The 25,241-nt window shown below is 59.1% G+C and overlaps 1 protein-coding gene and 1 long non-coding RNA gene across 5 annotated transcripts; one reads left to right on the top strand and one right to left on the bottom strand.

Annotated features, from left to right (window-relative positions):
- Positions 1-8,493: 8,493 nt before the first annotated feature.
- On the bottom strand, positions 8,494-20,346 carry ZBP1 (Z-DNA binding protein 1). 4 transcript variants are annotated; one of them, XM_072801541.1, is made up of 8 exons: positions 20,101-20,346; positions 17,237-17,458; positions 16,568-16,633; positions 15,989-16,162; positions 14,679-14,843; positions 13,417-13,617; positions 12,267-12,488; positions 8,494-9,512 (listed from the first exon to the last, which is right to left on the bottom strand). In XM_072801541.1, exons 1-8 carry the CDS (start codon positions 20,132-20,134, stop codon positions 9,277-9,279), a joined length of 1,320 nt encoding a protein of 439 aa, XP_072657642.1. In that variant the 5' UTR covers positions 20,135-20,346; the 3' UTR covers positions 8,494-9,276. The 4 variants fall into 4 exon arrangements, with proteins under 4 accessions (XP_072657642.1, XP_072657641.1, XP_072657640.1 ...); XM_072801540.1 differs by having other exon boundaries at positions 16,568-16,630; positions 20,074-20,346; XM_072801539.1 differs by having other exon boundaries at positions 20,074-20,346.
- LOC140618692 (uncharacterized) lies at positions 12,161-17,654 on the top strand. The gene is made up of 2 exons (XR_012018757.1): positions 12,161-13,926; positions 15,522-17,654. It is a non-coding gene; the product is annotated as an uncharacterized lncRNA (long non-coding RNA).
- Positions 20,347-25,241: the final 4,895 nt, after the last annotated feature.

The following is a 25,241-nucleotide window of genomic DNA, read 5'->3' on the forward strand; positions in this document are numbered from 1 at the left end:
GGGTGACGGCACAGCCAGGACATTTAGGAGCTCACAGCGGGATGGCAGGGACAGGCCGTGAGCCGGGTCCCTCACCTCTGCCTGCGTGTGAGGCCGGATGGACCGGACCCCGTTAGTAAGCGGGAGCCCGAGGCCGAGGGTCACCTGCACAGCCGCCAACTCTCCCGACACCCCTGTACCTGCTGAGGGGGGACAGCGCCCGGCTCACACGCTCCCTCTCAGCTCCAAGGCCGACTTCTCTGACAGACGAGCAATTCTCACTTCTGTAGGGCCTATCCAAGGGCGTCAGGTGTCAGGGTCCCTGAACACCAACCCCCCCGGCCCCCAGCAGCCCACAAGGTCGGGGTGCAGGTGGGAAAGCAGGCACAGGGAAGGTGCAGACTTGCCCACAGCGGCGCCGCCTGGGGGAGGGTTTGAACCACCACCGAGGCAGCTCTGGGGCAAAGCCTCTGCCCTCAGGACAAGGTGGACCAGGACACCTCGAGCTGTGCCTTTTCGGTTCCGGGCCTGCCAGGCCGCATGGGCCCTGGGCTCAGGTGAGTCAGAGTCCAGCCCCTGCAGCCTGCATCAGCGTGGGCCGGGGTGGGGAAGGGGCTGCAGAATGCCGATTCCCGGGCTACACCTGTCCCTACGGCCATGGCATCCCTGGGCCAGGGGCCCTGGAGCCGGCCGGTGTCTTTGCGAGTCCGCTCTGGCATCTGGGGACGGTAGGGACAGGCTGGGTCCCAGCGTGGCACTGCCCTTGGAGAAGACAGCAATGGCCTTGGGCTGAACCCTGAGGGACCCATCAAGCACAGGGTGGAATTTATAGGACAGAGAGATAAATGTTGACTCAGGGAAGGGACTCGGAAGGCTTCATGCAAAGACGGAGGTTGGGTGAGGCCTTAACATAGGGTTGTGGGCAGAGTTGGTGGGGGGGCATCCAGGGGGAGGCCACTGCCCAAGCTAAGGCCCACAGGCTGGAACGGGGATGTTCCTGGACTGGAGTGAGCACGTCTGGGGGACCATAGGGGGCAGGGGGGAGGTGGAGCCAGACCTTGAAAGGGTCGGAATGATAGGCTACTTGTCCAGGTCTTCATCCCTACTGGACCTCGATCACCTCTGGGAGCTCACTCATTCATTCATTCATGAAACATATACTATGTCTCTACTTGCTGGCCAGACCTCGCTCAGGTCGCTGAAGAGACAGCGGACAGACAAACAGAGGACACACACCCCTGGAGCCTAGTGTCATCCAGGGAGAGAGATGAATTAAGGGAAGAAGGAAACGACGTGGTGGCAGATTGCTCTGGGTGCTCAGGACGTAGCTCAGGAGCTGTGACAGGTAGCGCCTGGGTGACGGGGAGGGCTTCTCTGACAAGGAAGCATTTGAGAGGAGACCCTGAAAATGAGCCAGCCAGAAAAGACTGAGAAAGGAAGCCACAGGGAGTACATGGGCAAAGGTCCTGGGACAGGAGGACGTTAAGTCAATTCAAGACTGGTGTGGCTAGGGCTAGGGAGGGAGGCAGGAAGGTCGGGAGGTGAGGAAGGCCAGCAACGCTAGGCCAGTCCTCCATCCCAGCTTAGGAGCGATTCTGGGCTGTGAACTAACCACATAGTTTTCAGCAGGGGAGAGTCTGCTGAGGTTTACATGAAATGCAGATTCCGGGGCCCTACCCAGACCCATTGGATTGAATTCTGCAGGGGAGGCGCCTGAGAATCTGCCTGTGCAAACACATGGGTATTTGGGGCTTTGTTGGAACAAAGATGTCATCCTGTAGGAGGGGATGGTGAGAGGGAGACAGAGACAGAGAAAACCAGAGAGACGTAGAGTGACGGGCAGCAAGAGACAAGAGCTGTCAGGGGCCCAGGCGCTGCCTTGGGGTGAGGGGGTGGTAGGAAGAGTCAAGAGCCCCATGGGAGCAAGGGTTTCCCCAGGACAGAAGGAGCCTGGGCAGGTAGACGCCAGTGACCCCTGCAGGGACTGGACAAGAAGGCACCCAAAGGTCGTCTCGAGGGCGCGTACCTTTGGGCTGGGGGTGACAGATGTGCAGCGTGGTCACCGCTGCTCTGTGGAGGACCCGCCACACTGTCCACAGAGGCAGGGTGGGGATGGGGTGGAGGGGTCTTCACATGCAAAGTTCCAGCCCTGGAAAGGACCCCAGGAGCTGACCCCTGCCCCAGGGGCCCTGGGCCCAGTTGAGGTAGAGAAGTGGATCCTGTGACCCCCGTCCCACCACCCAGTTAGTTCCAAGCTTGAGCTCTGTTTGCAAAAAAAAAAGAAAAAAAGAAAAAAAAAAGAAAAGAGAAAAAAAAGATCGGGAGTGCCACCTGGTGGCCAGAGCCATGGCCCCGGCCCCGGCCCAGCCCGGCACTTCTGGGGAGCAGGAGGCCCGTCTCCACCCGCGTCCGTACTCCTGTGGATGTTTGTGGTCACCCACGCAGCACACGCGCCCTGCAGGTGAAGTCCGAGACCCCGTAGCGCCCGGAGAAACTGACCACGTGGAATCCCACACCCAGAGCGAGCCGCTCCGGCCGTGCCCGGCCGCCCCCAGAGTGTTCTCCAGCCGTCCAGGCAGACTCCCGTCCAAGAAGTGAACCGGCCCTCCCCGCCACGGAAGGTTCTTGCTCCCCGTGAACGGCTGGGTGGTGGGTCTCGTGCTGCGTCAGTGAATATTCTCGTACAGCGGAATCCGAGCAGCCGCGCACACCCTTTGGGAGTGGCCCCGGCTGACTCAGGGCTGCTGAGCGGGTGCGTTTATGGGAGCAAACCGAATTTTCTAGAATGTTTTTGGTTTTGCCTTGCCTCCCTCAAAGAAAGTTGAAACCGCAAAGCCTTTGGTGCTCTGATGCAAAGGGGGCCTTGATAAACCCACGTTTGGAGGCAAAGGTCATGGCACTGGGGACCGAGCCCAGTTTGGCCTCCTGGTGTCCGCTTGAAGTCGCCCCGTGACCCACCCCAGGCCCCCTTTGGAATCGGAGGGCCCTGACTGCCTGTAATGGGCACACGGGGGTTGGACGCACGGTGGGGGCCAGTCAGATCTCCCTTTAATCCTGGGTGCCAGGATTACTCCCCACCCCGAGCCTCAGTCTCCTTGTCCATGAAATGGGCAAAATCTCGGCTGGTCCATGTCACAGGGCCATGACGAGGGTAAACAGGGGACCTCCGTAAAGCACTGCCTGCAGGCCCAGAGGGGGCAGCCGCTGCCCGCCAGGCCCGGACGGGCCTCACCGGGGCAGGGTGGCTCCCCGTTCCATCCCGTCCCGGCCGACTGTCAGGGAAACTTAGCGGCTATAGGGGGACTCGGAGGAGGAAGAAGGGGTCGGGAGAGCAAGGTGGGGGCGGAGCTCCAAGGTGGGGGCGGCTCGGAACGTGGTGACCAAAGCACACAGTGAGCGGGGACACTGGTACGGGGTCTCCTGTGAGCCAGGTTTCACCCCAAGGTCACCTGGCTGAGAGCAGGGGGCTGAGCTCTGACCCCAGAGTGGCCCTGGGCTGCTTCACTTCAGGCCCACCCTGTACATAGACACGGGGGCTGACTGTGCGCTCGGCGGGGTTGTCACCCCCACCCCACCTGCCCACGTCTCCGCCGGGAGGCATCTCCAAGCGTGAGGTGGACTTCGGGGTCCAAAGGATTCCTCTGGCTCCCATCAGGGCTGTCTTCCCTCGCTGGTGCCCTGGGTGTAACCCTACGGGCTCGTCCCTGGCGGTGTGCCCTTGGGGGGGGTGGTGGCTTCACCTCGTCTGTGCTTCTTCAGTATTTCCACCGCGTGGGAAGGGCAAGAATCCCTCTCGCTGTGGACTGCACGGAAGGCTTACGTGACTGTACGAGCAGGAGTCTGAAAAAGTCAGCTACGGTAGGGGTTTGGGGCAGCGAGGCCACGGGCATGGTGGCAAGTAAGCCCCTGGGGCTCCCGTGGGGGCTGGGGGCTTCTAGGGGCCCCGGCTGACAGGGATGCTCCCCGTGGGATTTGGGGTGCCTGCATCAGTGGGAAGGGAGAGCCAGGTGAGAAAGCAGAGCAGGAATTTAGCCTGGATGCTGGGCACTGCGTCGGGACCACGTGCAGAAGGCCGCGTCTGGGGGGGCAGGGGATGGGGCGGCGGCCTCCCCACCCTGGCCTGGTCCCCAGGCTGGATCCCCGCCGGTCCCAAGCCCCGCACGTGCGGCCCATCCGCGGCCAGCAGATGGCGCTCGGCCCAAGGCTGTGAAATGCTGGCCTGGCTCAGCTGGTGGCGGCCGCGGGCTCCTGTCCTCCTGTCCTCGCCCTGCCCTCCCGCCACAGGGGCCAGCGAGTGCTGCAGGGGTCTCAGCGATGGCTGTGGCCCGCTGGTGTCCGGGGAGTGCCCAGCTGGGGGCGCCCTGGACATCTCAGTGGGGAGTTGGCTCCCTGAAACCACAGCAGGAGCTTTGAAAAATACACCTGCCCAGGCCCGGCAGGGTGGAGACTGTCCTGGCGACTGTCCTCGATGGGTGTGGGGTCAGCATTTGTTAGACGCTCCCTGGACTGAGGGTCACAGTGTAAGACCTCCTGATGAACTCCGAGGATGAGGTGCTGTCCTGATTCCTGCCCGTTTTACAGAGGAGGGCACCGAGGCTCAGAGTTGCTGGGACTTACCTGAGGTGACACTCGGGGCCCACGTAGGGCTGCGATGCCACAGCCCACTCATTCATTGATCTTCGTGATGCTAATGATGAAAACAGGATCGCCTGTGTGGGGCTTTCTCACTCTGGCTCTGCAGGCATTTGGGGCTTCATGGCTTTGTTGTGGGGGGCTGTCCTGCTTCAGGGTGGTGAAGCCCCCCAGTAGTGTCCATGTCCCTGGAAGCTGTGACTCCACACCCTCCTCGGAGACTTGGACCTCGAAGACATGCCTAAGGTCTGGAGGTAGGGGGTGGTCCTGGGGTGTCAGGTGGACCCACAGCCTCACAAGTGTCCTTGTAAGAGGAAGGACGGCGAGAACGGGATGGGGTTTGGAAGACGCTGTGATGCTCGATTTGAGGGTGAAGGACGGGCCATGAGCAGGGAACGCAAGTGGCCTCCGGAAGCTGGGAAGGCCAGGAGACCGATTCTCCCCCGGAGCCTCCGGGAGCAGCCAGCCCTGCCAACACCTTGACTTCAGTCACCGAGGCCCGTGCGGGACTTCCGGCGCTGCGAGATAAGTTTGTGTGGTTTTAAACCACTTGGGGGCAATTTGTTGCAACAGTAACAGGAAACCATTTCCACCCTCTGCCCCCATGACAACCAAAAATGTCACATGTCACTGGCAGCGGGGAGATGTGGGTAACATGGGCCCTGATGGGGAACCACGGGCCACATCCTCGACAGGGTTTTCCGGGTCGGGCTGCTTCTCCGGCAGCTGGTGGCCCCCCTACCCGCTGTGGATGGCAGCAAAAGCCACGGGGTTCCAGGTGAGGGGGAGGGAGGGAACGACGGTGTGTGTCCCAGAAAGTGAGGCCAGGCAGTGAGAGCCCAGCCAGGTTTTGACTCTGAAACTGCTTCCTCAGCAGCAGGTGTCTGAGCACTGGCTCGGGAGCCCCGTGGCCTCGGTTCAAATCCTGTCTCTTCCCCTGGGCCAATTGGCGAAACTTCCTGAGCCTGGTAGCCTCTCTGGGCAGGAGGCTCCTGAGGACGACCCAGGGCGGCTACTGTTCTTCTCCAGTTTATTTGCTCAGCAAACTCTTAGTTTACAGAACCTCTCACAGGACCTTTTCACAGAATACACAGTGCTGGTCCCGTCCATCCTCTCGTCTGATACGGCATGGCTGCCCGTGGGTGGGTGGCATCCTGGTCTCACCCATCAGAGCGAAGAGGCCGCTGGATGTGAGGCTGCCTCTGGACCATGGGTGTATCACTGGGGCTGGAGAAATCTGACTCGGAATCTGGAAGGCTCAGCCCCGTGGAACGGGCTCCACTTACAAGTTTGGGCAAGCACGAGGCCCACGTTTAACCAATCAGAACCCTCCCCGGGACACTACCAGCGGCGTGTGGCTGCACCAATTCTCTTTCTGCTGGGGTTGCTAAATGGACAGGCCCTAAGCCTTGCACAGCTGGCAGCGACAGAAAGGAGTTTCTCAGAGAGATGGGGAGAAAGACGCCTGAAAATAATGCTTGAACCCCTGGAGCCAGCCTTTCCTGAAGCTAAGTATCGATTTCCCAGGTGCAATAGATTCTTTCTTTAAAGCCCTAAGTGAGCTATGTTTCTGTCACTTGCCCCCAAAATGCTCCTCAGTTACTCCCGAGACTCTTTCTTGCTCGAAGCCTCTCGTCTTGGCTGCCTGCTAAAGCCCCACGGGCGGGGGGTCCCACCCAGGCTCATCCTGAGACAAGCAGAGAGGCTGGGATGAGAGAACAGGATTGCATTTGTCAGCAGGTTACGGTGGTTTGGGGAAAACCACCTCGGACTCGCAAGCAGCCAATGGAGCTTGTAGTTGCAGCCCCGTTTGCACAAAACATGGAGGAGGGGAGGGAGGGTGGCTGGGGAGGGAGCAGGAACAGAGGCCTGGGGGTGGATGGACTTAATCATTCCCTGCTAGCTAATGGTAGCTACTTAATTTCCTTCCTGAAAAGACCAGCGGTGACCTTCACCTCCAGCCCCCATTAACTGCTGGCAATGCTTTGTCAGCGTGTTTATGACAAATTAATTATATGGAGAGGGGAAATCTCGCAGGGAGATGAACATTCCGGCTTGGGCTGGAGGTGCGGGCTGAGGCTGAATTCAGAGCTGCATTTGGAGCCTCCCCTGACACGGCCTGGTTAACCACAGACCTTGGGCAAACTTTGAGGCGAGCAGTGTTGAGTTCACCGCCGAGGAAAGACAATGCCAGGAGGACTGAGCCCGACCCCATTTCAAAGCCCCTGATACCTGCTGGCATGTTGCAAATGGGATGTCCCATGAGGGAAGAAGGATTCGGGGGGCCCCGGTCAACACGGTGGCCGAGGTAACTTAGCCCCCAGGAGATGGGCCACTGCAGCCCATGGGACAAGACACCCCCGTCCTAATGAATCCAGCTTCCTGGCCCTGTGCACCTGCCCAGTCCTCCCCGGAAGACGTGAGCAGGTGCGGCGGCGCGTGCTTGTACAGAGCGCAGCGTCCAGTGCAAACTCCCAGGTCCACGAGGTCTGGCACCTGCTTCCCTCCAGCCAACCTCCCGCTGGTTCTGTCGCACTGAGCTTTCCCCTGACACCCAAGCGGCTGTGGGGCTGACTGGGTCATCCTGCTCTGACCATTGCGGCTGTGCCCCTGCCCTGAACATCATCCCCATCCCCCCGGGCCTCCCTCTGCCAGATGTGGGAGAATGAGCTCTTGGGCTTTCTCTTCCCCTGGAGCCTCCTGGACCCTCCGGGCAGCGTGTGGGCCCCTGTTCCGTCCTCCCTTAATTCCCTGGGACTAGTCCTGCTCCAGACCCACGTCGGTGCCCACCTCCCGCCGACGGTGACTGCTCCCCCAGGCTCAGGGCTCTCCCTCCGTCAGCAGGCCCAGGGCCTGGCCTGCGGGCCTGTCCAGCATGCACCGGGGGTTGGGGGTACATGCAAAGTGGAAAGACAAGGCCTCCATGCCTCGTGAATTCACTGGCTGATGCGGGGGAAATACGGGGACTTCTGAGCTTCCTGCCTGTCTGGCGACATCCTTTTCTGTAACTTTGGAGAACTTCCCATCCATTGCCCTCAAGCCAGGTGACGGGGTGACTGACCCCTTCCTGGTTCCAGGGAGAGGGCATGTGATGCCAGTCGGCCAATCACAGCATTCCGCCACTCTGGCCGGTGACCAGCTGAGAGGTGGTCACGGGACCAAAGCCATGCAACCTGGCTTTTGCCGCTGGGAAGAGGTGCTGTCCTTCCACTGAGCAGCTAAGTCGGCGGCACGGTGGCCTGGAGCCTCCAGGGGCCGTGTTTGCCCGCGGAGGAAAGCAGAGCAGAGAGATGGAAGGAAGGGGGCTGCGTCCTAAGACATGGTCTGACTTCCTGGATGGGGACATTCCTGAAGCCAGATTTATACGGGGACGTGACTCTATCAGAAGAGCCCATACATCCATCCCCTTTTGTGCAGAGAGGGTCCCAGCTTTCTTTCTACCTACGACAAAATGAGTCTTGACGAATACGGAGGGACAGACCAGTAACAAGACAAAGGCAGGGCAGCGAGACACGGGTTTGACAGGAAAGCACAGGCGCCTCGGGAGCAGAGGGAAGCTTTCCGGGACGAGGTCATGTCTCAGCTGAGACCTGCTGGCATCGAGCTAGGGAACGGGGGTGACAGACGTGAGAGAGACGTGCCACACTGGGAAACTGAAATCGACTGGAGCTGGCTTCCGCACTGAGGGGATAGACACCAGCTGCTCTGATGGACTGATGCGGAGATAGATCCTGCTTCAGGAACGACTGGATCCAGGGGCTCAAACAATGCCTTAGGACTCCCCTTTAAGGGACATACCCTAAATGCAGTGCATTGGTCCGGGCACTGACCGTCCTGTCAAGGATCTCAAGATCCTCTCAGACACGTTGAAAAGAGAGAAAATGTTGTCCAATGACATTCTTTACTGAGGCTCCGTGATGAGCCAGCCCTTCCTCCACCAAGGCAGACACTAGCCCCAGGGCACGTGGGTCCGGGACACTGGACATGCAGGGTCCCGCGGCGGAGGAAACACAATGAAGAGTGAGGTGCGGGTGTGGCATTGGGAGGGGCCGTGGGCATGTAGCTGCGGGTGTGTTATGGACACAACAGGTGGGGGACGTATGTCCTCTTCCACAGTGGCCCTGCCTGGCTGACCACCGCCTCCCTCTTTCTCTATCTTCCTCCCATCGTCCCTTCCCACGTGTCTCCCAGGCCCCACCCCACTCCTTTGTTCTGGAAATGCCGCCGTATCCCCCACCCCTCCGAGGGAACTCAGCCCACCCACCAGCCCACGTTGCCGTATGACAAGCATTCCCTGATGACCGGCCAGCCGAGGTCACCTGACCCACGAGCTGGCCGGTGACTTCTGCCAGGCCCGGACGGGAGGGATTTGTTCTCTGGAAATTCAGCTAAGAAATCCTGCAAGATCAGAGTGGAAGTAGGAAGGTTCCAGAGAGGTCAGGCGGGAAAGAGGTCAGGCAGCCATCACGGGCCTTGAGGAAGTCAGGTCTTGAGTGGGAGGAGAATGGGCAGCCTTGCTGGAAGGTGGGCCAAGGAGGCAGCAGGGACAGGGGTGCCTTGGCCCGTCCCCACGTCGGGCCAGATGCCGACTCTCGCTGGCCACGTGTCAGGAGGCAGGAAGGTGGGAATGACACTTAGGGGACACAGAAAGCACAGCGGTGAGGGTCACTGGTGCTCGTCCTCTCCTCCCGAGAGAGCCTGGCTGCTTGTCCTGGACTCCCCCTGCCCCTGCGGGTCCTCGTCTGCGGTTCTGTCCACCCGGCCGCCGGCTTCGGCAGCTTGGGGACCCCTGCTTTCAAGAGTCACAGCTTCCAGGTGGGAGATGAACTCAGTGAAGTTGTTGCCGTTGCCGGGGAAAGCCTGGTCACGGTCGTGGGGGACGTGGCTTCTGGACTCCGCACCTTCAGAGACAGGATCCCGGGAAGAGAAGGTGTTGCCAAAGGAGCACAGGGGCCCCCTCGCCTCAAATAACCCAAGCGACGTGGCTCACGGTCGCGGGGGCCCTGTCCCGTGTCACCGGGACCGAGCAGGGGCTCTCGCCTCCCCCGGGCCCGCCTCGCTTCTGTGCCCTGCCTGTCTTCGGTGACATTTTAACACTTGCTTCTGCTCAAAACCCACCAGGGGCTCCCTGGCGCCCTTAAAACAAGATCCAGACCTTTCCTCTGGGCTTGCCGGCTCTGAGAGGCGCAGCCCTGGCTCACTGAACCCGCTCCCCGAGCTCCCTAGACTCCTGCACCCCATTCTGCACCTGGGGGCCATGCACCTGCTGCTCCCTCCTCCTGCAGGGCCGTCCCTGGGTCTCTGCTGAGCTGGCTCCCCCCCCTCAGGACTCGGCTCAGGTGCCACTTCCTCCTGGAAACTTCTCTCCTTGCCCCGCCACGGCAGCTCCTTGCCCACCCCTCCCTGGGTTTTATTGTGGTTTTTTGTTTGTTTTTACAGGGCCGGGCTCTCTTCGAAAGGCCTGATTGCTTTGTGAGCTGCCCCTCCTCCTTCCTGGACTATTTCTCCGACTTGCTCGTGGCTGTATGTCCAGGTGAGGGTGTGTTTCAGGGCAAGGACGGGGCCAGAACTGGCCAATGACTGGGGCGGGGGGTACGGCTAGGGGAGGGGTCCTGCTCCAGAAGACCCCAAGGAGGGCCAGCTTCACGGGCACGTGGCCTGAGCCCACAGTCAGAGGGACCCTGCGCTCAGTGCAAAGCTCTGTTCCGCTCTTGAAACTCCGATGAGGCGGAATCAGGAACCCCACTTTTCCGTGTTGCACTAGGCCCCCAGAGTCGTGTCCCCGGTGCCATCGGGGTGTCTCAGCAGTGAGCCGGGCAGGTGGGCAGCTGAGGGCCCCCAGCACCCCTGCGGGCCACCTGTCCAGGTGCCTCAGCTCACAGGGACCCCGAAGAGGGTGCCACACTGTATAGTGCTGACAGACCCTGACCCATCATTTCCCCCAAAAGGAAAACCTGCCGGGCCTTACAGGTCTCAGGATGGGGTCCTGCCCATCACCTGAGTAAGAAGTTAGGTGTTGCTCAGCCCAGCGAGGAGGGTGGGTAGGGGTGCGGAGTGAGAAAGGCCACGTCGGCGCCACCGCGTAGCCCCTGGGGGGGGGGGTACAGGGGAGGGGGCATCGACGATTTTTCAAAAGCAGAGGGCTGTGTTTCTTTCCCTTCAAGAGGAGTCTTGGCTGGTCCCACCTAAGACCAGGTGGTGGGGCCCATGACCCCGGGGTCCCCGCCTGCCTCCTGGGAGGTTTCTGGGAAGAGGGGAAAAGGGCGCCCTCTTTCTCCGGACTCTTGCTGTTGGGAGTTCAAGGTCATGGCCGTCAGGATGGGAGGACACTCGGCGTCCAGCACAAATGTCCACGGGCCTTCGGGCAGCGGCCGGTGGATGCCGGCTGGGTCCCCAGGCTAGGTTTTCTCACCACAGGGGGCCTGGCATGACTCCTTTGTGCAAATCCCAGAGAGTCAGGACCTGTATCCTCGGGCCGGTCCCGCCGTCACACGGAAGGCAGAAGTCCCTTCACACCCTGTCCTGGTCACGACCCCCGCCAGCCTTGGGATAGATGCCAAAGTCCCGCCCTGGCTGGAGCCGTGCTCTGGCCCCTGCCATCCTCAAAGCACGCATGGGTCACACTCGCACTCTGTCCACCCACCGTCCTGGTCTCCCCTGTCGCACACACTCGTCCACCCGCAGGATGCAGCCCCCACCTGCCACCACCACCTTGCTCCTGCCTGTGCAGCAGAGTTGGAGTCACCTGGCTCCACCACCAGAGGGCAGGAGCTGCGGCCCGGTGGCTAACTGCACCCCCAGTGTCCTCCTGTTGGCCATGGGGCCTCCTCCTGAGGGGGAGCTGGGCTCCAGTGACATTTCCCAGCTCCTCTTGAGGCCAAGTGCAGGTCCTTGGGCTGAGATGAGGAGCGTGGGTGTGCCTGGTGGAAGGGGGACGGTCGGCCCTCGTAGCCTCTCTGCCCATGGGTGAGTGCAGAGCCCTCGGGATGGCCCAGGACCAAGCTGGAAGAAACCGGGTCTGTGCCTCCCGCCAGCCCTGACGGTTGCCCCCCTTGCATGTGGGCTGCGCCTCCGGCAGGTGGGAGCCACTCTGGGTAGGGGTCTCTTTGCTGCAGCAAGTGAGTTTCTCCCTGAGACAGAGCCTCACTCACTGTGGCACCTCAGCACCTCCCATGAGGCCTCAAATAACACCAATGGTAATGACGCGTCAGATGCCTGGAGGCACACGCAGGGCCAGGCACAGTGCCGAGGCTTTGCCTGCACAGCTCACCCAGTCCTCGTCACAACTAGGAGCTACGGGCAATTATCATCCTCATGCCCCAGATGGGGAAACAGAGGCTCAGAGCTAAATGCTGGGCTAGGTCACTAGGCTAAAAACATTGGACCCCACACATTAGCTCCTGGGCTGCTCTCTGCTGTGATCCTCTACTGCTTTCCAGACTCCGGGAAATGGGAGATTCGAGAATGACTATTGATGGGTGGATGGATGGATGGGCAGGTGGGTGGGTAGATGAGTGGGTGGGTGGGTGGGTGGATGGATGGATGGATGGATAGATGAATGGGTGAGTGGATGAGCTGGTGGGTAGACGGGTGGGTGGATGGGTGGATGAGAGAGAAAGGGAGGGAACACAGGGCCCACCTTGCCCCAGGCTCACCTGCATCCTTGCCTGGCTCCCCAGCGTCCTCAGGCCTTGCAACTCCTCCTGGACCATCTGTCCCTGAGCTGACAGTCATTCTGTTGCTGTTGCCAATGGCAGTGTCCTCAAGGATGCACGAACTGATGTGGACTCTCTGGGCCACATCCCCCTCGGAGGAAGGTCCTGGTTTGGGTGTTCGAATTTCGAACGAAGCCTCTGTGTCACCAGGGGTGGCAAAGGCTGTCGGGCAGCCAAAGACAGAGATGTCAGAGGGGCCGCACGGGCAGCTGGATGGTGGCCTCGAGCCTTGACCCCCAGCCTGGCTTCCAAGTTCTCCCCGGCCAACTCTCCTCCCTGAAGCCAGGCTAGACTCGGCCCACGGCCAAAACCCTGCCCCCCTCAGCATCTCTGCACATGGCCTGGGCTGCCGGCCCTCTCTGCCACCCAGGTCAGCCAGCCTGAGTGCCACCTCTTCACAGGCCCTTCCCCTGGGCTTCGGCCACCTCCCCGCCACCTCCCCACCACTGGCTGCTCCCTTCGTGCCGCTGGTTTGCCCGAAGCTCTGCAATACCATCTCCCTCTCTGCTTAAAACCTCCGCGCAGCCATAGCCGGTCCCCAGCCCCTGCCACCTGGCTCCTTTCCCATGCAAACTTCGGACGAGAATTGTGCAGTCTCCCCTCCTCCTACTCCTCTGTCCCCTCAGCTTGTCTCGGACCCCTCTTACTGGACCCCATGGAGCTCCCTGACCTCATCGGCTTCTCCTTTCTGGAAACTTTCCTCCTGGTGTCCCCGGCCTCCCTGGTCTCCCTGCTGTTTTCTGTCCCCAGCTTGTCTCTGGGTTCCCAGTGCTGAAGAGGACTTGGCCTGGGCTCTCTGGTCACTGTCGACAGCACTTGGTGGGTCACCAGGTACTTAGATGTATCCTCCTTAGATGCCATTCCAGTCTGGCCATCTCCTCTGACCCTGCTCTGGCTGGCCCCTGCCTGTCATACAGATGAGGACACAGGATCCCGAGGGATGACTCTACAGCCCCACCTGCTCTACAGCGTAACAGCCTCCAGGTGGAAGGAAAGGAATTTCCCATCGTGCCTCTCTCCCTGCCAAGGCCAGCTCAAGTTCTGCCCAGGGAGGAGATGAATGGGGTGGGGTGAGGGCAGGGTGGGGTACCTGAGGAGCTGCCAAAGGGGCTGCAGGCGGCAGGGCCCTTGGTTGGCGTGCTGTTGAGGTTCATCATGTTGTCATGTCCCATCTGTACCCGTCTGAGCATAGTCTTCTCCAAGTGGATGTCCTGGGGTCCCCAGGCTGCAGCTGGGGAACCCTGAGTGGAGGGATCAGCTGGCATCACGGGAGGGAGGGGAGCCATGGAGCCTGGCAGGGGACACGGCAACGTGACCTCTGAGCCCTCTGACTTCCCCTGGGAGACAGGCCTCTGAATTCCTTGTGGGCTCTAAGGGACTGGGGATGAGTGTTTCAGACTATTGATGGGGAAGCAGAACAGTGAGGGGGGTGTCTCCCGGGTTTTTACGACTGGTGCCTGGGATGTCCCTGGGGTGCCCAGAAACCCAGTCAGCCAGCACAGCCTCTGCTCCCTAGGGCCAATCTCCTTGGGCATGAGTCCTCAGCCGTGAGCATTCGGAGCCTTGACATCCTTTTCTCTTCTCGGTATTTATTTTTATGGTAAGCCTCCTGGTTTTAAACTTAAGACAATGCTAGTAACCTAAACTTTAAGATAAATCTGAGTAGAATACAAAGGTAAATCGTTTAATAATATTAAGTAAATAATCAGACATGGGCACGGCCCAAATTGGGGAATGTGGAACCCAGAGGACGAAGGATGGGGAACCATTGATCTAGATTCTAAAACAAAGCTCCTGGCTTCACTGCTGGGGAAACTGAACCCCAGAGTCAGGGGTGGGGGGTGGGGGGTGGGAGTGAGGGGCAGGGCTCTCCTGAGGTCACAGGGGGTATTCTAGCTTTCGAGCTGGTGCTGTCACTTGTGCTCCAAGGCTGGCCCCTGTCCCCTCCCGCCCCAGTGCCTGGCAGGGAGTAAGCACCCCTTTGCGGGGCTGGATTTTGACAAAACTAGGATGTCACTGGTTATGCCCAGTTTCTAAGATGTTAAAATGTGGGGGAAGGGCATGTCTCAGAACAAACAAAATACTACAGTGACCCCTCGAGATGTTCTACTGAGGGAACCCTGAGTTGTTTCTCAAGGCAAAATATCAGGTCGCATTGGAAGCGAGGCAAAAGGTATCAGAGTGAAGGGAAAGCAGGAGAGGTTTGATCCAGGCATGAAGGAAGACGTCCTCATTCTCAGGAAGGATCTGAAAGCCGCCCTGTGTCCTCGGAGCTTGAGTGCCCCCCTCCCTGCTCCCACCCAGCTGGAGCACATACCCCTCCAGGGGGCAGGTGTCTGTCAAGGGACTCACCGTTCTCCCCAGAGGCCACCTGTCTCACCATGACGTTCCCTTGTCCAATCTGGATGTTTTCAGAATTGTCAATGGAAATGTGGTTATGTGGTCCGTTCTGACAGATCATGTTGATTGGATTTTTCTGGTAAATAATTGCGGTGGCCCGATTTCCTCCTCTCGAATCTGCAAAATCATATTCCACTCGAGCCCTCTAAATCTGCTGCAGAGCTTGTTAAGGCACAGGTGCTCGCCACGGGGGCGCGGAGTCAGGGGGTCCAAGGCGGGTCAACGAGGAGCCCAGATGAGCCCTGCTTAGAAGTCACCGCAGAGGTCACCTACTCGTGTGTCCTCTGCCACCCCAGGGGGATCCTGGGTGCCTTGCTGCTCACCTTCTGTCCCTGGTCAGAGGCCTCCCCTAACCACTGAGCCCCAGGACCCCTCTCCTTTAGCAGAGGGAGAGGCTGCAGGGTGGCCGTCCATGGGCTGTTTCTGGCCACCAGAGCAGCTTGGTTTGGGCTCATGTGGCATTTTTTAAGAATTTAGATTTTTTTTCCTCCAGTGTTTAAACCTGGCCACCGTCACAGGTTGCTATCACGCCCGCAATGCTGAGCCCCGCCTGGGCGCTGTGAGCTTGTGCGTCATCTCAAGGGCCGGGTGAGCACCTGCCTGGGGCTTTGCCGGCTCCACACACAGAGCCACATCCCACCTTTTGTGCTTTTGTGGGTCCCTTCCTCCATTAAAAAAAATATTCAAAATTACCTTTTATGACACTGTGGGGATAAAGACAAATGCAATCTAGGTGGGAGTCACGGTTAACTCTTCACCGTTATTATAATACTCATTTTTTCTTCTGATTTTAAGAGAAATTAGAACATTTTTGTAGACCTCTGATGCCAGGCCCCGTGCCTGCTGCGCCTGATGGACAAGTCACCTGGGACCCCACCCTGCGGGTGTCTGAGCCCAGCCTTCTCTTCCTGCAACTTCCAAACTCCAAGTTGGACAAAGTGCTAACAGTTTTGTGTCAGCTGAGCTCCGCATCCTATGAACACCTCTTATCCCAGCCCTTTGCCTTCTGCAACTACAGCCTTAGGCCACTCCTCCAGGAAGCCCTCCTTGGTTACTCCCACCAGCACACCCGCTCTCCTGGTACCCCCTTTTAGTGACCCATTAGCAAGACCGCTGCAAGCTACTGTGAGGGTCTGAAGAGGAAGGTGGAGCTGGCAAAATGCCTGGCAGGGCGCCCAGCAAGGACCAAGCGTTAGATGTTGCAGCTTCTCTTCGTAGCCCTGCCCCATCCAAGCATGGGCAGCAGGTCAGCACCTACCTACCTGGTTGATAAATTGCCCATGTACTTGTCTTCTCATCAAAGTCCAGCTTGTGCTGCTTCCTCATATCATACAAGTCGCGGTTGACGTCTTTCGCTATCTTCTTTCCCACCCCCTTGGCGATGTTCAGCGCCTTGCAGGGCCCATGGGCTTCCAGAAACCTGTAGATGGCTTCCTCTGGGAGGCAGGGTGGTGGATGAGGAGGGAGGGCCCCGGAGTTTGAATCTGCTCCTCTGCTGGCTAGCTGTGTAAGCTTGGGCAACCCCAGACCCCCTGTGCTCAGTTTCCCCATCTGAAGACTGTGGGATGTGAGACTAGCACCCCGCAGAGGTTGTTCTAAGGCACTAGGTTGTTCTAAGGATGTTCTAAGGTGAGCGTACGGCGCTCCCAACAGCGCTGGGCACACGGCGGGTGCACGAGGGATGCCAACCACTGTCAGAGAGAGGATTTCTCAGCCACTTAGCTTCTCCCACTGTGCAGACTGAGTCTCGCCCCTGGACACCTTGTGGGGGCCTCCGGTGGGTGGGGCAAGAGTAACATCTCGAGTGGCCAAGGAGAGTTTGGGGAAAGCGGGATGCTTACGCTGGTCAGTGAGCTGAAGGCCGGGCTCCTCTGGAACTGCAACTATGTCTTGCTGGCACCTCCCTGCTGGAGGAGGAAAGATGGGTCAGGGGCTATGGGGGGCGGCAGAGGGTACGGGGACTCTGCTGGTGACGGTGGGCCGCCCCATGGTGGCCCCCAGCGCGTGGGAGATCTGGACTCGGAGTCCACAGGTAGACGCACCTGCCTCCAAACCTGCCCCGCTGCTCCCCAGCTGTGCAGCTGAGCTGCGGACTCACGTCTCCGGGGGAAGAGGAAGAGGGCCACCTACCTACGTCCAGGTTGTGTGCGGGCACCGCCGGCCACCGGGAGCACCTGACAAGCGCCAGCTCTGCTGGTCTCTGTGCTACAGAACTACGAAGGAGGACCCAGTGCGAAGCCGAGTCTGTTCGGTTGTCACCACTAGGTTGCACTGGCCAACAGTGTTATTGCTAGTGCTTTGCTGAGCGCCTGCTGTGTGCAGGCGGGAGGCTGCGCCCTCCGCATCTCACCCTCTTGCAGCCCTGGGCTGCAGACCTACGAGGCACGGCCTGGGGATGCCACGCACCCTCAAGCGGCAGGGCTCATGTTCGAACCCAGGCCCGGACCTGCTTGTCCACTGCCAGGGCTGCTCGCCTGGGTGCCCCGCCCCTCCCCCGGGGAGCAGGTTACCCTGGTTGGCCTGGGCCGGCTCTGCGGGCACCACTCTTCCCATCCTGCCGGTGCCCAGGGCCCACGTCGCCGGGCCTTCCTGGGAGACTTTCGACTCCTTCATCAGCCGGTAGAGGACTTGGTTGAGTTTTTTCTTGGGCACCTGGCATTCCTTGACCAACTGGATGGACTTGATGGGGGAGCCGGCGTCCCTCAGCGCCTGCAGGATCCTCTGCTCGAGGTCTGGGCGGAGGAGAGAGTGGCGGAGAGGGGACTGATTCTCCCCTGGATCGAGCCTGGAGCGGGGACTCGGAGGCAGGGAGGTGTCCCCGCGTGAGGGGTCCAGGCCAGAGGGAGGGGCAGAGACCCGAGCAGACGCTAACAACACGGCTGTCCAGGGAGGGACACATATGCTGGTCAGAAATGACCTTGGTGACCAGAGGAGGTGCCCCAGCCTCCCGAGCATCCTCGGCCTGGTGTGAGCGCTTGAGGGTGAGGTGGGGATGCTCAGGCCTCAGATGTCCCAGAGCAGAAGGGAGCGGAGGGTGGCAGCGTGGGGTAGATTGAGTGCAGGAGAGCAAGGGGAGGGAGGGAGGGAGGGAGGAGGCCAAGTGGCTGCGAGGGAGGCCTGTGGTCCCCGCCTCCCTGCAGCACCTGCCCCTCCTCGGGGGCTCACCGTCCACGCCAGTGGTGCATCTATCCATCCAAGCCAGAAAGCTAAAGATGCTCAGAAACAGGCCCTCCTCCCTGCTGCCGGGTTATGGAGAGTCCTGAGAACATGGTGCCTGGCTCTCTGGGATCCCATCTTCTCCCCTCTGTGCCTCCCCCCGTACACCACCTCCGTGACCACAGCTATTCCCCCGACGGCAGTCGGGATCCCTCCAGCCCACCCTCCACTCGGCAGCCAGAGCCTCCCTCCGAGCACCAGCCAGCCGTGTGCTCCTTCCAGCCCACTCACTCCTGGGCCTTTGCACACACTGTTCCCTCCATCAGGAACACTCTCCCCCCCCACCTCCACCTGCCCAACACCTACTCAACCCTCAACCTCCACCTGCCCAACACCTCACTCAAACACCATCTCTCTTGGGGAGCCATCCTAGGTGCCCCGAGTGATCGGGGTGCCCTGTGTGTGAGGGGGGGCTGCAGAATGTCTCCAAGCTCCCCTGCTGTGATTGCCTGGTGCACTGTAGTATCTTTGGTGTCTAACTCAGTGCTGGGTACACAGTAGACGATCAGGAAACAGCATTTGAATGAATGAGTGTCTGAGTGGATCTGCTCACCACTGGGACAGGTGTCAGCCCAGACGACCCAGGGCAGGGCGTGGACAGCAACTAGGTCTCTAATTCTCCACCTGAGGTTAATGACCCTAAGCAGAATCCCAGGAGCTCTCTGAACGCCTCCGTTCCAATCAGACAGGATCCCACAAATCCAAGCCAGCAGCTCTTTGGGGAGCGGAGAACAGGGCACAGACAGTGCCTGAGGAGCTGGAGGCCCCCCCCCCCCCCCCCCCCGGCAGCCCGGCCTCTTACCAGGAAATGTCTGTCCCCAAGAGCCCAGAGGGAAATGCAAAGTGGGGCCCTTCTAGGGAAGACTTGGGGCACCTGGTGGGACAGCAGCCTGATCCTTTGCCTTCTGGGTTTTCCCTTAGTGGGGGAAGGGATAAGGCATTTATTTGCTGGTTCTGCAGCTGGGCTCTGAGGCTTGCCCTATGATCAGGACATGTTCATCCTTGCTGGGTGCAGGTGAAGTGCAGTTAGGACGCCTGGGGGCATCTACTCCTTCACCCCCAGCAGCCGGGGATCCCCATCCAATCAACTGCAAGCCTGGCTTTGCCTCCTCTTGAAAAGAGTTCTGGTTCTTGAAAAGCCTGCCCACGGGTGAGCCTTCCCCTCCCTCCTCCTCCATTCCCCCCCCCCCCACCGACCCCAAAGGAGCAGAGGGGTCGTGCCTCAGAGACCAGAGTGAGGGCCAAGCCCATAGGGCTGGCTGGCCTCGCGTGCCGAGTCTTCAGGCTGATGCGTCTGTAAATGGGAAGTTGTAAACTGGACGACGTGTAAGTGACAGGTTGGAGAGGAAAACCTCAGAGGGAGAAGTTAAATTCAGGCACTGAGCAACAAGTACTTGCACCTCCCCCTTGGAGAAGCAGAAGAGAAACCGGGGAAACTGCCCAGGCCCTGGGCGCACCCCGATGGCACCCCTCCCCAGGCCACCCCTTGACTTATTTTCTGTCCTCTGACGGCACCTCTCCTGGGTTTGAGCCCCCGCCCTGCCATCCACCGGCTATGTGACCTCTCCGTGCCACACTTTTTCCATCTGTGAAGTGGGGATCGGAGCAGCTATCTCAAAGATTATAGTGAGTAGTAAACCAGCTAGTGATAGCAAAACCAAAAATCCCCAAATCAGAGCCATCGTCAACCCACAGCCCACACATGTGGCCCACAGCCCACAGGCTCTCTAGAATACACAGCCCTGGCCCCATACACGGCTCACTTTTATGGGTTATTCGTCCGGGAGTGAAGCAAAGCAACTTCTCTTATTTCTTAAAATGAGTGTGAGGACAGGTGTTCGGACCCCAGCATCAGCTGCGAGGCCCCGGGTCCCCCTCGCAGGGCCTGAGGAATCTCATGTATAAAATGGAAACAGCATCACGTGTGTCCCCCCTGCTGCCCCCCAAGGTCTTCTAAAAGGCGTGCAGAGGGTGTTGGCAGGTGCCCAGGCAGAGCCAGCCTTCCCCACCAGGCCCTGGGCTCCCCTCTACTCTCGGGGCCCCTCTTGGGGACCCCGCAGGCCATCACTGCTGTCAGCTAGCCCAGGAAAGGAGCTGGGCAGAGGTGCACCCCCCCCCCCCCCGGGAGCACCTGCTGTTCCTTGGGAGGAAGAAGTACCTCTCTCATCAGGGTCGCCCGGAGCCTGGGCCATCCCAGCGGCAGCGGCTGGAGGCCTGGAGCCGCGGCCCCTGCTCTGCCCGCGGCGTGGAGGGGATGGGCTGGTGCAGGCAGCGAGCCCTTGCCCGGCTGGACTCTGGCAGCTGTGAGAGGAGGCGGCAGCCGGTGGGTGTTTGCTGTTCACACTCTAGAAACAGGCCTCGTCAGCCTGACCTGACCAGCTTTCGGGAGAAACAGAAAACGAAACTCCTGTGCGTGGCCTCAGAGAGAAACAAAATTGAAAGCAGACTTGTTGAGCAAGGCCCCTGACTATGTGTTGGTAGGAAGGAGCATTCTCTGGACCCATGGGACTTCCCTGACCTTCTGGGTACCCACCGCTGCCCACCCTCACCCCCCATACAGGCTGAGATCCCCCGAGGGGTGGGGGTGCTGAGGCCTTGCAACCATTGTGTGTGTCAACATGACAGCTGCTTTTAGTGAGCACCTACTGTGTGCTTTCCGATCTTGAATGCCCCTCTGACTCTCCTACGAGGTCGGGGCTAGGACTTCTCTCGGTGGGGGGGAAACTGAGGCTTAGGTTGGTGCAGGCACTTGGCCAAAACTGGGTTCTAACTCAGCCCACAATTTGCTGGCTGCGTGACTTTGGGCAAGTTCTTTAACATGTCTGCGCCTCAGTTTCCTTATCTGTACAATGGTGCTAATAAAAGGAGCTATGTCAGGAGGTCCTGGAGAGGGCGGAGGGGGATAATCCAGTTGGACAGCCTGACCAGACCCTCCCCCAGCAAGTGCCAGCTCCAGCCGTGAGCACAGCGGGGCACCCACACACTTGGAAGAGGCACCTGCCCGGTCCACCTGGTCTCTAGGAGCCACGACCCCAGGGGGGTGGGGGGGGTGCTCAGAGCTGCCGTTCAGGAGGGGACACCGGGGCCCGCCGCGGTGGAGGGCTTCGGGCCAGGCAGCCGTGAGGGTCCTGGACGCAGCCCTGCAACTCCCCGGGCTCGGGGTCCCAGGGCCTCGGAGGACTTTGCCCGCGCCCTTGGGCCAGGGGAGGGGCCGGCAGGTGTGGAGCAGTGTTTGCAGAGCAAGGGGGGCAGGTGTGCACCCAGTCCGCCGGGTCAGCACCCAGGCCGCTCACAGCCGAGCCCCTGAGGGGTCCCAGGTGGGGTCCCAGGTGGGGTCCCAGGTGAGGTCCCAGTGCATCCGCTCGCCAGGCCGCCGGGCCCACAGCTCGGGAGCAGCAGGAAACCACTTCGTTTCTCTTTCATATAAAGCTGAGAAAACGTGTTTCTCCCTGTGATATCAATTTTAAATGCGGGGTAACGGGGGTGGGGGTGGCTGCTGGGGAGACTGGGAGGCGCGCCGGGTGGGGTGGGCGGAGACACCGCAGAGGCTGGGGGGCGCGAGCTGGGACTGGCTGCCAGGGGACACCACCGCTCACCGACTGGGCTGGGCCGCCTCTCTGAGGGAGGGGACCTCGCCCATCCCCGCCCTGCCCTCCCTCCTGACCTCTCTGACCCTGGTTCCTTGTCTCCTTCCCTGCTCGCTGCTGACCTCTTAGGGTTGGGGGGGATGAGGCCCTGGCTTTGACCCAGGTGCCAGGTAGGCTTGCAGCTCAGCCTGAGCTTAATCCCGAGGCGCAGATCCTTTCTGGAAGGACCAGCGGGCGGGCACCCTCATGGCAGGTGTCTGTCTGGACAGTTCTGGATGGCCCCTTTCTGCCCCCCTCACTCCCCGCACCTGCTGTGTCCCAGTCCGCAGCTCCCCCCCCATCCTGAAGCCACCTGGGGCTTGTCCCCTGGCCTCGGAGCCCGCAGCAGGAACCACTAGCCGGGAAGGCCAAGGGCCCCTGGGAGGTGCCACCTGGACACGTGCTGCCTTGCCTTCCTCTTCAGGGCAGCCCTGCCCCTTCCCTAGCTCTGTGTCACCACCTCTCTGAGCCTCGGTTTCTTTAGTGATTAAACAGAGGTAACAAATAAGGAAAATCATGCCCTAGTCGGTGCTCACAAAAGTGGCAAACTTTGGAAAACGTGATACAAAGCATGTTCACAAAAAGACCCGGAGACAAACAACCCAACAAGACTCCCAAAGCATTCCAAAGCATTCCGTCACATGTCTGGAATATATGGAAGCCACGGACCTGCTGTGAGTGCCTCACCACACTGAGTGGGATTCAGTGGGATTCAGCACTTTTAAAGATTTGGGTTATCTTGTATTTCATTTCTCAGGTTAAGAGATTTTCAAGGTAATTTTGACCATAAGGATTATCTTTGACCCACATAACGGTGGCTTAAACAACGCAGCTGCTTCTCTCTTTCTCCCATAACGGTGTGGTAGGTGGTCCAGGTGTGGGGTGGTGCACCTTCTATCTTGTTGCTCTGTCATTTGTGGCCTGCATTCGCAGGTTGGCCTTATGTTCCGGGATGGCTGCACAAGCTCCAGCCCTCACATCTGCATTCCTTCCAGCAGGAAGGAGGAAAGAGAAGGGCAGTGATCTCCCCCTTTAAGAACACTAATAAGTTGCACACACATTTTACTGACATCCCAGTGGTTCCATGGCCCAGCCAGGAAGGTGGGGGAACGATGGTACTTGTTCTGTGCCACAACGGACTGAGCTAAAATAGGAAGTTTTATTAGTTAGAAATAGAAGACAACAGATATTGGAGGATAGGAGCTGTCGCTGCCATTTCGAGACTCTGCTGTTCCCCCCCCCCGAGGGAGGAGCATGGATCCTTCCTCTGTGCCTGCAGATGTGTCCACTCACAGGAGCCTATTTATTGAGCAGATTCGAAGGCAGCGTCCACGTTCCAGGGGCCTCCTGCCCAGCGTGGAAGGCAAAACAGCAGAGGAAGGGGGTAGGTGCCTCCCTCCTCTGCCAGGGAAGGGCCTCAAAGCCACAGGAGATCCAGGACGGGGCCACCGCCTGCCCGAGCCCCAATCTCTTTTTGCCTTGGAAAGCACATTCCTTTTCCATGGTTTGTGTTTTTCTGGAAACTATTAGAACTCTCCACCCAAACCAGATGATAATTACACGTTACTGATCTCCAGTCTTTACATTTCTGTCTCTCCCTTTTAAAGGAGAGATATTTTTACTGCACATTGTGTTGGCAAAACCCGGTCTCCTCTCCACCAGGCAGCCTGGATGTTATTTTCACATTTTCCTCTGTGAATTCACCTCGGGGGAGGGAGCGGAAAGGCCTGACGGCGCCGGAGCTGGGTACTAATGTGTCTTGGGTCAGGGGCAAAGATCGGAGGCCCAGGGGTGGCCGGAGGAGACCGGGATTGCACGTGGTCATGAGAGCTGTCGACAGAGGGCAAGACACAAAGACGGGGAAAGCTGCTTCAGAGGCAGCAGGTCCTGCCCCCCCCCCCCCCCCCCCGTGGGGACCTGCCCTGGCTCTGTTGGCAGAGCTCAGGGGACTCCCATGGTCACTGTGTCCACTGCAGTTGGACGGACCTGGGGCTCTGCTTTTGGCACCTCTACCTCCTAGCTGTGGGCCTGGAGCGAGTCACTAGTCTTTCCGAGCCTCAGTTTCTCCCTCTGGGAAAGGAGATCACCTCAGAAAGCAGCTCCTTCCGAGGTTATTGCAGAAGTTAAACGAGCTCATGCACCGAGGTCCTGCAAGAGCAACGAGCATATATACGCGCTCGATAAACAGGAGTGAGTCACGTCGTCGCTGCCGGGTCCCCAGCCGTCCCGTTCCCACATGGCCGAGCCGTCCCATTTCATCTGGTCTCTCATCGAATAGAGTTTTGTGATTCCTTTATCCGGACCACGAGCTGGAGCATGTAGTGAGGGTGGAGGGAGAGCTCTCCTCGCTGCTCCCTGGATCCACTTCTCTCTCCAGCTGGAGAAGAGGCCACACTGCCCAGTTCGGGGATTGACAGGTGGCTCAGGCTGAGTCCAGGGTGGCCCATCATGCCCAGCTGTGCTGGCCAGTATAAAGTGAGCCCCGGGGATGGGCAGGGGCCGGGGCATGGATGGCCGTGGTAGAAACTTGAGATCTTTGGGAGCAAAAGAAGGGCCACTGGGAGATTTTCATCCAAGCTGACTTGGGTAAAGGCAGCCCTGGTTGAGGAAGGTTGGCAAGAGGTGGGCAAGGGCGGGTGGTGGCCAGCACCAGGCTGTTTCTCTTCCTCCCCACCCGCCAACTCTCTGTAGGGGGCCCTCCCCCACATCCCAACAAATGTATTGAAATGAATTCACATCTGATTTATATTTTTATAATCAAGAGCTATATTTTTTAAAAGATTTTATTTATTTACTCACGAGAGGCACAGAGAGAGAGGCAGAGCCAGAGGCAGAGGGAGAAGCAGGCTCCATGCAGGGAACCCGACGCAGGATTCGATCCCTGGACTCTGGGATCACACCCTGAGCTGAAGGCAGACGCTCAATCACTGAACCACCCAGGCGTCCCATCAAGAGATATTTTGATGACATTGCCACCCGAATTATTTGCTTATGAGACATTCATTAATTACAACTGGCCACAAGTTCTTCCCTGAGCATTCAGGGTTCTTGGGAATTCTGGCAAAATGAGATTTCACCTATAAATTCGTTTCAAATATAGTGAAGTGTAACGAAATTTTTGTGACGACTAGATGAAACGATTAATGAACCCGACATAATGTTAGGTTTCCTAGACATTGCATTAAACATTTGTTGATTCTGATTTTGCGACATCTTGCCCCCCAGCCCATAATATGGAGCTGACACATTTTCAAAGGCTCTTGAAGCATCCATAGGCCTGAGGTGCTAAGAATCCTGTACCTAGAAGGTACGATGGGGAAATGGGGAGACCCACATCCCAAGGGCCAGGGTCCTTGCTCTTCTGCAGCTGTGGCCCCGCTGAGTTGTGGGTAAGGGTGTTGCCGAGTGTGGGGACAGGGACAGGTCCAGAGTAGAACAATTTTACCCGTCAATTTGTAACTTCTTTTCATTTTAAACGGATATCCCGCTCTAAAATTTGACCCAAAGGTGTTTCTTAAAAGACCGGGGGCACTGAGTGGCAACTACTATCGACCCTTGAACAACCTCTTTGAACGATGTGGGTCCACTTATAAGTGGATTTTTTTTTATATAAGTGCGGTACGATACTATAGATGTGTTTTCTCTTCCCTATGATCGTCTTAACATTTTCTTT

Source organism: Canis lupus, chromosome 26 (genome assembly GCF_048164855.1).
Source record: "Canis lupus baileyi chromosome 26, mCanLup2.hap1, whole genome shotgun sequence".
Classification (NCBI taxonomy): domain Eukaryota; kingdom Metazoa; phylum Chordata; class Mammalia; order Carnivora; family Canidae; genus Canis; species Canis lupus.